The sequence below is a fragment of the Maylandia zebra genome, linkage group LG14 (genome assembly GCF_041146795.1).
Source record: "Maylandia zebra isolate NMK-2024a linkage group LG14, Mzebra_GT3a, whole genome shotgun sequence".
Taxonomy (NCBI): Eukaryota; Metazoa; Chordata; class Actinopteri; order Cichliformes; family Cichlidae; genus Maylandia; species Maylandia zebra.
Window position 1 is genome coordinate 26,608,494 of NC_135180.1, and position 13,564 is coordinate 26,622,057.

General features: G+C 41.4%; 1 protein-coding gene across 1 annotated transcript; it reads left to right on the forward strand.

Moving 5' to 3' along the window:
• The first annotated feature begins 3,471 nt into the window (after positions 1-3,471).
• Positions 3,472-7,986, forward strand: LOC101467916 (extracellular calcium-sensing receptor-like). Its single transcript, XM_012921007.3, has 9 exons — positions 3,472-3,578; positions 3,857-4,151; positions 4,314-4,400; positions 4,691-4,960; positions 5,177-5,383; positions 6,182-6,457; positions 6,559-6,786; positions 6,866-6,989; positions 7,076-7,986. The coding sequence occupies exons 1-9, from the start codon at positions 3,472-3,474 to the stop codon at positions 7,984-7,986; spliced, it is 2,505 nt and encodes an 834-aa protein (XP_012776461.2).
• The last annotated feature ends 5,578 nt before the right edge of the window (positions 7,987-13,564 follow it).

The window sequence follows — 13,564 nt, forward strand, 5'->3', positions numbered from 1 at the left end:
CATTGGCAAATTGTGGCGTAACTCGCCCGGCGCTGCCTTCCACTCTTGGTGAAACTGTGGTCTCCATCGGTCATCCATCGCTCCCAGGCCGCTCGCAGCCTTACTTTGAACAGGCGGTTCACACCGATGTCCAGGGTTGGAGTTCCTTTGTCAGGCCTCCCGGAATGACAGCAAGCTCACAGTTCATTTGTTTCACTAGTTTTTTCACATCGGCTGTGAGATGGGCACGCATAGAGTCACAGATTAAGAGCGATGGTGATGCGTGGAAAAAACCACCTGGTCTCCTTACATACACCTCCCTCAGCCACTCTTTCATCATTTCCTCATCCATCCAGCCCTTTTCATTTGCCTTAATGATGATTCCTGCTGGAAACTTCTCTTTAGGCAAAGTCTTTCGATTAAATATCACCATAGGTGGCAGTTTCTGTCCATTAGCATGGCAGCCAAGCACAACAGTAAAAGAAGACTTTTCATACCCCGTTGTGCGTATCGCTACCGTGCTGGTCCCCTTCTTCTCCACAGTATGACTCACCGGGATGTCAAAAGTGAGCGGGACCTCGTCCATGTTAGTGATGTGGCTGGGCTGGATGTTTTTGTCGCCGATGTGTTTGCTGCAGTAGGAGCGGAAGATGGCCAGCTTTTCCTTATAATCCGCTGGAAGTTGCTGCGCTACCGTAGTTCTGGTCCTGATGGAAAAATGGCACCGTTTCATAAAAAGTGAAAGTGAAACTGCTTTTAGCCGAATGGTGACCGTCGAAACGCTTCTCCCGCTCGTTCTTTGCTCGATGATCCACCGCTCGAGTCTTTCCTCCAACTCGGCCACACTTCACCCTTTAGCGTTCTCATGGTGTTCTCTACTACGTCCTCATTACAACACACAGGGCGCACTGCGCTATAGGGTGCGCCGTACTTTTTGAAGAAAATCTAAGACTTTTAAGTGCGCCTTATGGTCGTGAAAATACGGTATATTCTGGTCATGCCCAAAAATCTGTTCACTTTGGAATGACATATTTAAAGTTCTCAATACAGTTTTCCAACAACCATTAACAAAAGACCAACAGCTAGCCATTTTAGGAGTATTGCCAAATTGTTTTGCGGGAAACAATAAAAAGTATCTCTTAAGAATCTTGCTTACAGCAGCACTAAAGTGTATCACTATTAAATGGCTGAATCCTGACCCACCTTCATATAATATGTGGATTGATAAAGTAAGAGAAATTTACCAGATGGAGGAAATAACATATGCTCTGCGGATTCAGAGAGAATTGTTTATTGAGCGTTGGCGACCCATACATGCTTTACTGTTTCAATAATTTAGCATAGGTCTGTCTCGTTTTGTTCATTTATGGCTAAGTGTTAGGTGTGCTGGATTACACAGATGGATTACGTGGCAGAAACACACACGGACGCAGAATAGTTTGTGATGCAAGTTTTTATATACACGAGTAAGGGGAATATTTACAAGGGAAGGGGCTATATACAGTGATAACTAAAAATGTGCCAGGAGATAAACACCGAGGCGATGAGACGGAGTCGAAGCATGCAGGTAGGCAGCAGACGCACCGGAGCTACCTGACAACAGGGAACAAAACAGGGCTTATGACATACCGTTGATAGCCGAACGTTAAACACAAGTGGACGGAGAGAGTTGGAGAGCTTACTTGACCACCCAAACCACAGTCGCTGCGGTGATCACCGCCTGATGGTACGTAGCACTCCGTCGCGGATCCACAATAGTCAACACAAAATCCTAGGTAGGTGGGCAGGCGATGGAACAGGCTAAGACAAAGAAAAGTAGGCGAAACGTGGATCCTTTAAAACATACAGCTCCATAGCGTAAAATCAACAGATGCAGCCTGTGCTAACTCGTTACCACTTGTGACAGCGACAATACTCCGGCACCAGACGTCCGTGACTCTGCTCCCTAAAAGCGCTCACAGATGACGTCCGATGCGTCGCAGGTGTGTTGGAATGCCATCAAGCCCCGCCTCGCCTACCTATAACCAAAAAGGAAAACAAAACCCAAAACAACAACAATACACCTACCCACCACCTCCTAACACTAAGTTTGTCACATGTTATTTAATATTACATAAAGCTTTTGTTTTTGTTTTGTTTTGTTTTTGTTTGTTGTTGTCTGTTTGTTTGCTTGCTTGGGTTTTGTTTTGCTTCCTAGTTTTGTTTTGTGCTTCGTAATTGCAGTTCTTATTTTAATCTACATTTCTGCATTGCGGTTCCTGTAACTGTCCTACTTGTGAACATTGACAAGTACAAGTTGCAATGTTGTAAACTATAATAAAAATAGATTTTAAAAAATGGATGATTGTGAAATGGTGTAGCCAGCCATGCAATCAGAATATGGGAATTCTCAGAAGAACTGATTCAAGCAATAACTTGGATTTCAGATATGCCTTATGCACTATTAGTCCTACCCAGGTAGTAGACAATAGGGTCTGGACATTGACACGTCCCTAACAGTATGGATTTCAACAAACTTTAAAGGACAATTCAGATTGGAAACTTCTAACTTTAGGATGGGAAGACTTTAATTTGTTTTATTCATTTAAGAGAGCTTCAGCAAAGTCCAAGACAAACTTTTCTTTCTTTTTTTTACATCTATTCACCCAAAAAAGCACTATTAGTGTACAAACTTGGTTGATTGTGATTGTATGTGTTTATGAGTTGTACTGAGGCAATAAAAGTCCCAGTTGTTCACTTCCAAGTCAACTCCTTTTGTGAGTCACATACATAGACCTAAAAATGCAATACATGTTTTATCTCAATACCAAATAATGCTAAGGGGTTTACGGGAGTGTGCCTAATGGCTGGACCTTAATCAACAGAGACTGGTCAGGTGCAGCTTGAAGAGATAAAAATGGGTCTGCCCTCTTGTGGGCTCGTCTGTTGCAGGAGGTGCCCTAGGGAGGAGCTGGACTGTGTCCCCATCTTAGAACTCTAGACTTCGGCACTCCCATAAAGAATGACAGTGGATATGGGTTATGATTAGAAGGAACATAAACTTATCAAAACCAAGAGTGGTCCCTTTACCCTCCTTCGCTTTCATATATTTTTGTTGCCCACTCAACTATTGTGTTTTCTGTTTCAATTCAAATATGGATAGAAGTTTTTAATATGGCCTTGTTGAGACATTAAGCATGAATTCTTGGTATTCTTCTTTTAAGTCCCTTGATTGGTAAGGTTGCTTGAAGCAATCTCAAATGAAAAGTATGCTCCGCCTTCTTCTCTGATGGGTGGTGTGCAAAACTAAACAACACAGCATGTCAATAAAAGAGAATGGCAAACAATAAAACTTAATCACTGGTGTAAAAAATGCAGAAAGCTGCCATGTGCTCATCTTTGCATAACAATTTAGTCATGCTTGTTTTACTGTATTCCTGTGTTACTACTAGTGTATCATCTCCTCAGTTTTCTTTTTCCTGTCAGCTACAGGGACAGTTTCATCTAAATGAGATGCACAAGACTGGAGATGTGGTTCTGGGGGGACTGTTTCAAGTCCACTTTTCAAGTGTTTCTGATCTGTCTTTTACCTCACAGCCACAACAGCCTACTTGCCATGGGTAACAATGACGGAAAAAAACTACAAAAAAAAAGAAAAAGAAAAAGAAAAACTATCAAACTTAATTCAAAGAAAATATTTTGTATCTAAAATAACTATGCCATTCGGAAATAAATGCATGTATCTTGAAAAATGCAGCTGCTTTTATTAATGTTAAACAATACATTTAATTGTTATTGTTGAATTTTCTTAATTGTTTATAATATTAGTAATTTTGCAACATATGTTACATTTTAAAAATCTTGTTGTTTATTCAATAATAACTTTTTCTTGTCTTAGTGTGTATGTCCTAGGATTTAAGCTCGCACAAACCATGGCGTTTGCTATTGATGAGATCAACAGAAACACAAACCTGCTACCAAATGTGACTCTGGGATACACTCTTTATGATAACTGCCTTGAACTTGGAATTGGATTCCGGGGAGCACTGTCATTAGCCAGTGGTCAAGAGGATCAAATTGTAGTAGATGATACATGTGTTGGAAATCCTCCAGTTGTAGGGATTGTGGGTGATTCATCTTCTACAAATTCTATTGCAATCTCCAACGTCTTAGGTTTGTACAGAGTACCTATGGTAAGTTTTCTACTTGACCATGTGACTGTTTTCATGGATTAGTTTGATATAATTGAAAATGTAAAACCATTTTATGAATAAAAAAATAATGCAGTCATGATGACAAAGTTACGATATTTCTACGTGGATAGCTCTCCAATATACAGTCTGTATCTTTCACAGGTGAGTTATTTTGCCACATGTTCCTGCCTGAGTGACCGTCAAAAGTATCCATCCTTCTTTAGAACGATCCCAAGTGATGCTTTCCAGGTAAACATTTGTCACCAAAATAACAATGGAAACACAAAAGTATTTTTGAAGAAGACAATATTTGTGTAAAGGGGGAGAACACAAAAGGATATCAAAATGTTTGAAATGATAATATGATTATTTTTAACAACTACACTCCATTTCTGTATTATCTCAGAGAAAAAGCTAAATTGCAGTTATATACGTATATATATATGCGGTTCTGTGAAGGCTGATAAACACATAATACACTGAAAAGTTTTATTTTAAATCTTTTTAATGCCCTTACCCTTTCATTTGTATTCACTTAGGTACGTGCAATGATTCAGATTCTAAAGCACTTCGGCTGGACTTGGGCAGGTCTGCTTGTGATTGATGATGATTATGGGCTTCATGCAGCCAGATCCTTTCAGTCTGAGCTGAGTGTGTCTGGTGAAGGTTGCCTGGCCTACACTGAGGTTTTACCCTGGGACAAAGACACAGATGAACTCAGGAGGATTGTTGATGTGATGAAAAAATCCACAGCTCGAGTTGTCATTGTCTTTGAAATTCCTAGTCGTATGATAAGCCTGATGGAAGAGGTTTGGCTTTAAAACACTTTAATTATTACTAGTTACAAAAGTCTGAATCACCATATCATGTAAAACACGTATTACATCATTATTTGAATTGGTACAGAAAATAATTACATAAATTTTATTTACAAGATGAATAGCTGCCTCATTGGCATAATAATGCCACTAAAGAAGTTCTACTTATAGTATCATTTCATAGATTTGGTCTAATTTAATTCACAGGTAGTAAGGCAAAATGTGACTGGCCTACAATGGATAGCCAGTGAAGCCTGGGCAGAATCTGCTGTGCTCCAAACACCTCACTTTATGCCATACCTGGGTGGTACACTGGGTATCACCATTCGTCGAGGAGAAATACCAGGGCTCAGGGAATTCCTGTTACAAATACGTCCTGATCTACATCACAACAGTAGCTACGGAAATAGCATGGTGAGAGTTGAACCCTTTCAATCAATCAAATCAATCAATCAATCAAGGCTTTATTCGTCACGTGCAGTTTGCCCTGCAGTGAAATAGGACCCCCCCCCCTTACCTTACACACATAACACAGACATCACATGGGGATAAAGCTCAGAGATCAGTAACCTTAAAGAAAAAAAAACACTGAAATATACACTACAATGGGAAAGTACAAGAGAGACCTCTACTCATACTGGGCTCCTGGGAGGACAGTATGAGAACAGGAAACAAAAAAACTCCTCTGCACAAAAAAGCACATAAATGTCCACGACACAACATTATGGAACACGTGACAAGCCACAGGGTCGGGTGGGGGGTGAGGAGTAATCCGAAGCAACCACAGCAGCCATCCTGCCCAGCGCTACCATTCCAGCGCGGGCTCAGAACCGCCGTGTTCCCAAGAGGCAACAAGCATTGAAGGCGTTTGGAAAGGGGGGGGGATGAGTGTGTGCATATCAGTGTATATGTATGTGTGTGCGTGTCCAGAGTTCAGCTGAGAAAGTGTCCTTCACCCTGCTAGGCTAAGTAAACAGTCTTCCAGCCAACCCAGGTGGCCTTACATGGAATAGGAAGGAACAGACTAAACGCAGTCGTTATCAGGGTGTTTTTGTTCGGCTCCAGCCTTGCGACCGCAGCTGGCTCCGAAAGGGTATCCGCATGAAGTGATGGTGCTTTTTACTTAAGTGCGAACAGCTCATAGTGATAGTGATAGTCACAACAAATATATATTTTCATCACGTGTAGCAAATAATTTTCAATATATTTCAGGTGAATCAGTTTTGGGAATTTACATTTCAGTGCAGATTTGCTCCAGCTCCAGCAGGCTGGCTGGAAGGTGGGGGTGCAATATGCACTGGACAGGAAGATCTAGGAAATGTTGACACTGAGTACTTGGACATTTCCAACTTGAGGCCTGAGTATAATGTGTACAAAGCCGTTTATGCTCTTGCACATTCCCTTGATGATATGCTGCGGTGCAAGCCAGGAAGAGGGCCTTTTAGTGGGGACAGCTGTGCCACTTTACAGTCACTGGAGCCTTGGCAGGTGTGATATAATTTTACACACCACCTTTGAATAAATCATTTGCTTTATAATTACTTTTGGTGCAAAAAGTAATTTAATTATTCTATGTCCTTTTTAAACAGCTTGTTTATTACATGGAAAAGGTAAACTTCACCACTCCATCTGGGGATCAAGTGTCATTTGATGAGAATGGTGATGTGGTACCAATTTATGATGTTATTAACTGGTTGTGGCTCCCTGATGGAAGCACTAAAGTTCAAAATGTAGGTGAGGTCAAAAGGTCAGCTTTCAAAGGTGAAGAACTCATACTTGATGAAGGCAAAATCTTCTGGAACTTTGAATCCAAAAAGGTTAGATATGTTTTTATTTGACATTTACAGTATATAGAATTGTAGCAGGCAATAAATATTTATTTTTTATGTCCAATAGCCACCTCAATCAGTATGCAGTGAGAGTTGTCCTCCTGGTACCCACATGGTGAGAAGGAAGAGAGAGCCTGAATGCTGTTTTGACTGCATCCCTTGTTCTGAGGGAAAAATCACTAACAAGAGCAGTGGGTGTTTATCATTCTGTATGACATAATTGATTTAATTTCTGTGAAATATAGGATGCATTTAACCATCAACCCCTCTTTGTCAGGCTCCTTGGAGTGCACCAGTTGTCCAGAGGATTTTTGGTCAAACCCACAGCGTGATTACTGTGTTCCTAAGAAGACAGAGTTTCTCTCCTATCATGACCCTTTGGGTATTTGTTTGACAGCAACCTCTTTACTGGGAACATTTATATGTGCTGTTGTTCTGGGGATCTTTATCTACCATCGCACAACACCTATAGTACGTGCCAACAATTCAGAACTTAGTTTCCAGCTATTGTTGTCACTTAAGTTGTGTTTTCTGTGTTCACTTTTGTTCATTGGACGACCCAGGATGTGGACATGCCAACTCAGACACGCAGCATTTGGGATCAGCTTTGTGCTGTGTGTCTCATGCATCCTGGTAAAAACCATGGTTGTTCTGGCTGTGTTCAAAGCCTCCAAGCCAGGAGGGGGAACCAGTCTGAAGTGGTTTGGTGCAATGCAGCAGAGAGGAACAGTTCTATTTCTTACATCTATTCAGGCAGCCATCTGCACTACCTGGCTTGTCTCTTCCTCTCCAACTCCACATAAAAACACCCAATACCACAATGACAAGATAGTGTATGAGTGTGCTGTTGGGTCCACTGTTGGTTTTGCAGTGTTATTGGGCTATATTGGTGTGCTGGCTTTCCTCAGTTGTCTAATTGCATTCCTGGTGAGGAATCTCCCTGATAGTTTTAATGAGGCCAAGCTCATCACATTCAGCATGCTGATCTTCTGTGCTGTGTGGGTGGCCTTTGTTCCTGCTTATATCAGCTCGCCAGGAAATCTTGCAGATGCAGTGGAGGTATTTGCCATTCTTGCTTCAAGTTTTGGACTCTTGATCACACTGTTTGGACCCAAATGTTACATAATCCTGTTGAGACCAGAGATGAACACAAAGAAAGCCGTTATGGGCCGTGGGATTGTGTCATAACATTTTCAGTTTATGTCAATATGTGTGTGTGTGTGTGTGTGTGTGTGTGTGTGTTGTATATATTGCACAGTATAGACCAAATATTAAATAAAGAAGTAATTGAAAAATGTTAAATATTAAAGAAAGTTATTCAGTCTTTTTTGCTGTTGTTCTTTTACAATGCAGTTTACATACAAAGCAACCAGACTTTTCAAAGATAGGCATTAACTTTGTTACCCTCCACTCTAAAACTAACCTATTAAGGAAGATAAATGTAATTGAAATTATTTTAATAAACTAAGCTTTCAAGTTGGATTCATTTAGCAGTTTTACTCTATATTCTTGTATATTTGGTCTGTCTTGAACTGATGGTGATCAAAACCATGCTGATCATTTCATGAAAACAACTCGGGCAGGACTCAAATACAGGTCTCAACTTTCAAACTTCAGTGCAGTTTGTTCTCAGTTCAAAATGTGCGACAATCAGAACTTAAGAGTAGTGACAATGCCAGGCTCCCAGACACACATAGCTCTCCAACACTTTTCTAGAGTGTCTTCCCAAACTTAACGTGCTCCTGTGACCAGCCAATTAAGAAGAGGCACTAACAAAGTCATCAGTGACAGATGAGTGGACATCCAGTGTTATGTAGAAACCAAAAGGCAGGAACCTATGAAAAGTCCAGACAATGCACAAAACTCAAAGTACTCAAAGTACACGGAATACACACTCGCACACACACACACACACACACACACACACACACACACACACACACACACACACACACACACACACGCAGACAAAGAGATAAGGAGAGAGATGAGGCAGAGAGCCAGAAACAACTTCAAGATGTTTGGTGAAATTGGGTTTCTTTGATTGCATGTGGAGGGGAATGTTCTCTGTGGAAAAACAAACCTTTTGACCTGGTTGATAGGCTGGTGCAGGAGTTCGATTATGATCGACTACACGTTTATTTTGATCTCCGGTTCTCAGGAGTTCAGATTAGGTTGCTTTCCATAGATAGCAACACCTGTGGAAATGATACTGTGCTGAGGGCACCATTAGTTCACCCTCAAGCAGAGGGGAAGAGAGTAGTTTGGTAGCCAAAGGATGCCTCAAACAGTGACAGACCCGTGGCTGAGGATGTCATCGTGTTATGGCCATATTCCACCTTATTCCCCTCCAGGTGGATTGTATTCTACAGGCAATGCAGCAGAGTACGAATTCTAGCTCCTGTTTTATACGCTGTGTTTCTCTGTGGATGGAAACCAGAGGATAAACTAACCTGAGCTCATGCCCTGAACAGAACTCCTTCCATACTGGAGATGTACCTTTAGGGTCGATATTAGACACGACATCACTGGGAATGCCATGAAGTCAGAAGACATGTTTAATGAGGAGCTGGGCTGTTTTGATGATGGACAAAAGCTTCAGGAGAGCAACAAAATGGGCTGCTTTGGAAAACCGGTTAATGGTGGTAAGTATAACTCATGTTTCAGGCTACATGAGACCAAGGTTAGCTTGAAGTGGGAAGAGGCCTCAACAAACCTTCTTGCAGGGTTTTGGAAGGTTTATTCTGTGAACAGGCAAGGACATATTCTCAGATTTCTGTCATTAAAGCGGGTCACCAGAACAGATTGTGAAGAAAAGATTTGGTATGAAAGACACAAAAATCTTGCTGTAAGTACCCAATGAATATTTTTCAAGAGGATGCAGGGCACGTGGAGCTGGTTGGGGTGTCCACCGCTTGGATCCGGTTCCTTCCTCTAAGCATCCTCTAAAGGCATGATTTCCAGTGTTAGAGAGCCAGTGATACAAGATGGAGGTAGGATGGTTTCATCTTCGGGTTTGTTATCCATGGAGGAGAACGGTCTGGACAAAGCATCTGGTTTAATGATCCAAGTCTGTAGATAATGGAGAAGATGAAGCAAAGAAAGAAAAGGGCCCACAAGGCTTGTCATGCATTCATCCTCTCGGGAGTTTGGTCCGTCCAATCCGTGTCCTCAAGCCAGTCTCCACTCAGCCAATTGTAATTCTTCCAGCACCATCTTGATGGTGAGCAACTCCAATCTCCAGTATCACAATTCATTTTTCCCAATAAGAGAAAATAAAATGGTAAATGGCCTCTATTTGTATAGCGCTTTACTAGTCCCTAAGGACCCCAAAGCGCTTTACACATCCAGCCATCCACCCATTCACACACACATTCACACATTGCTGATGGCAAGCTACATTGTAGCCACAGCCACCCTGGGGCGCACTGACAGAGGCGAGGCTGCCGGACACTGGCGCCACCGGGCCCTCTGACCACCACCAGTAGGCAACAGGCGAAGTGTCTTGCCCAAGGACACAACGACCGAGACTGAAAGACTGAAAGGATCTGGCTGAAGTCCATAATCATCATCACTGATGAGCAGACCTGCCCAAGTCCAGCCGAAATGTTTTAGAATCTGGATCATTGCACGTACCTAAGTGAATACAGATTAACGTGTAAGTGCACCGAAAAGAAAAGGAAAACTTTCGGCGTGTTATATTTTTTTTCATCATCCACAATACAGCATTTAAATATAATTGCAATTTAGCCTTAATCTCTGAGATAATACAGATATTAAATAGAGTGTAATTCTCAAAACTAATTATATTATTATTTCTAATATTTTCACATCCTTGTGTTTTCTTCTTTTACACAGATATTGAAACAGACTTTTGCGTTTCCATTTTAATTGTGATGACAAATTTTCACCTGGAAAGCATCACTTGGGATCGTTCTAAAGAAGGATGGATACTTTTGACGGTCACTCAGGCAGGAACATGTGGCAAAATAACTCACCTGTGAAAGATACAGACTGTATATTGGGGAGCTATCCACGTAGAGATATCTTAACTTTGTCATCATGACTGCATTATTTTTTTCATAAAATGGTTTTACATTTTCAATTAAATCAAATTAATCCATGAAAACTGTTACATGGTCAAGCAGAAAACTTACCATAGGTACTCTGTACAAGCCTAAGACGTTGGAGATTGCAATAGAATTTGTAGAGGACGGCTCACCCACAACCCCTATGACTGGAGGATTTCCAACACATGTATCATCTACTACAATTTGATCCTCTTGACCACTGGCTTACCATGGGCTTACCAGGAGCAGGGGGCTCCTGGTAAGCCCATGGTTGGTCCTGCTGAGCAGGCATTTTGTTCCCAGAGTCCTCAGCCACGCCTTTTGCCCAGACAGGAAACAGCCACCGCCCAAACCCAGGTAACTCAAAGAAAGAGAAACATAATTTATATAACAAAACATTTTAGAAAAACCACACAATGTTACTATGTGTGCGCCTCATAATACCAGTGTTAGGTTTAACCAAATGATTAATGAAGAAAACTGCAAAGCAAACTAATAAAGTAAAAAATGGACTAATTTACCCCTGTGTGGCTGATACCATCACAGTCCTGCTCATAGCAAGTCAGCCACAAGGTAAACTAAGCTAATGTAGTGAATCCCTAAAGACACAGTGAATGAATACTGTGAATATAATTAGCAGGTGATTTCACAAAGAGTGTGCTTTGGTTAAAGTATGTGAAGATTGCACTAAAAAATTGAAATTTTGAACTGAATATAAAATCAGCTCAAAAATTCTTTACTTTTTGCAGATGATGTGGCACTGTTTGCTTAATCGGGGGGTGACCTCCAGCTTGCACTGGAGTGGTGTGAGAATCAGCACCCCCAAGTCAGAGACCATAGTTCTCAGCCGGAAAGGGTGGAATGCTGACTCCATCTGGGACAAATTACTACCCCAAGTGAAAGAATTTAATTTAGGGTAAAGTGTCTTGCCCAAGGACACAACGACCAGGACAGAGAGCCCAGGGATCGAACCGGCAACCTTCCGGTTACAGATGCGATTCCCAATCCCCTGAGCCACGGTCGCCCACGCTGTACCACAGACTGGTACATATAGTGGGGGTCCTGGCTAATTTGGTGCCCCCCCCCCCCACACACACACACACCAAAACAGACACACAACATGGATTAAGGATTGTCCGTTAACATCTGTTATTGTGAAAACTGTTCTCGGAACCATACTGAATTTAACCAAATAAATATTTTATATAGGGAGAGAGAGAGAGTATGCAAATTGCTAACAAACAGTCATTATAATTCATCATACATTGTGAATACTAGACAAATCAACAGTACACCTCTTCCAATTAATGGCTAATTAATATTATGCTGAACACAGTCCAAAAGATTCAATAAGCCGCCTCAGTGTCTACTGTCGGTCTACTGTTTACTATCATAGCAAAGTGGCTAACAAACGTAAACAGAAGTTTTCCCAATCCTTACTAATGAATGTTACCTTGTTTCAGGATACATAATACCTGCCATTATGCAAAAACACATCTGCTTACCTGTATCTTTTGCAGGTAAGCAGATGTGTCTTGGCACATCGGCACATTTGCACATTCTCCTCCTCTTGTCCATCTTCCATCAGTAATTTTGCACTGCAGTATAATCACCCAACCCCACAACATAAACTAATAGACCAACACCTTGTATAGGGCTTTTTTTCTGGGATTTCACACAACCCAGGAAAAATAATTACTACATAATGGGCTTGGATTGACAATATTATGAATGAAATGTGCACTATTTGGAAGCAGCCCGCCCCGTCCCCTTTCGACAAGTTGTGTGTGAGACTTCAGCACAGCATCAGCAAGCAGCAAGCAGGCACTGAGGGCCCTCGTGCTCACTTTTCGCGTATATTTGTGTGATAGAATTTAGAAAACATGTCGGTGCAAATTATAAGTCTATATCATAATGTCTTCAGTTTTTGTGTTTGTTGTAGGGCTGTCAACGTTAATGAGTTAACTGCCTCATCACGATTAACGTGATTAATATTTTTAATGCAATTAACCCATCTAGAGCACAGAATGGACAAACTTTGGAAAAACTGCACGAAATGCATTGACAGAGACATTTCAAGGATTTTGAGTCATTCTGCACTCCAAATAGATTAATTGAGTTAAAACTTTTAATCACGTTAAACATGATGACAGCATTTACATTGAAAGCCCTAGTTTGTTGGTTTGTTCTTATTTTGTTTTATTTTGTGAGCTGCTTATTAGATGTCGCTCCACCCAGCCATCCTGCCCCTCTCCTCCCTGTGTGACAAGCAGCAGGAGCACCTCGCAAACATGGGCAAACATGGGCAAAAATGGGCAAGAGAAAACCAATTGGTGCCAATGCAATGCCCAAAATGCCATTGCCATGATGCCGCCCCCACCACAATGCCGCTCTGGGCAACCGCCCATTTCCCCCATATAAAAAAACGCTACTTCTCAGGACAATCTTCCACATCCATTACATTTTCGAGTCGCCTCTTGCCCTTTGTAGCTTGGTGTCCTGCCCATGCTCATGCCCCTTTGTTTTTGTTTTGTTGTCGTCCCCTCAACAATTTTGTTTTCTATCCTTTTTCAAATCAAATATGGACTGAAGCTCTTTAATATGATGTTGTTGAGACATTCCACATGAACTTTGCTGTACATGAATTATGAGCTGTTATTTCTGCTATTCTTCTTTTGTGTCACTTGATATGCACA

Bases quoted from the DNA above. Each gene is read 5' to 3' on its own strand.
- LOC101467916 (XM_012921007.3), top strand. From the start codon at position 3,472: ATGCACAAGACTGGAGATGTGGTTCTGGGGGGACTGTTTCAAGTCCAC. The intron at 3,579-3,856 runs GTAACAATGACG...TTCTTGTCTTAG, and splicing joins CAACAGCCTACTTGCCATGG to TGTGTATGTCCTAGGATTTA. The intron at 6,787-6,865 runs GTTAGATATGTT...TATGTCCAATAG, and splicing joins GGAACTTTGAATCCAAAAAG to CCACCTCAATCAGTATGCAG.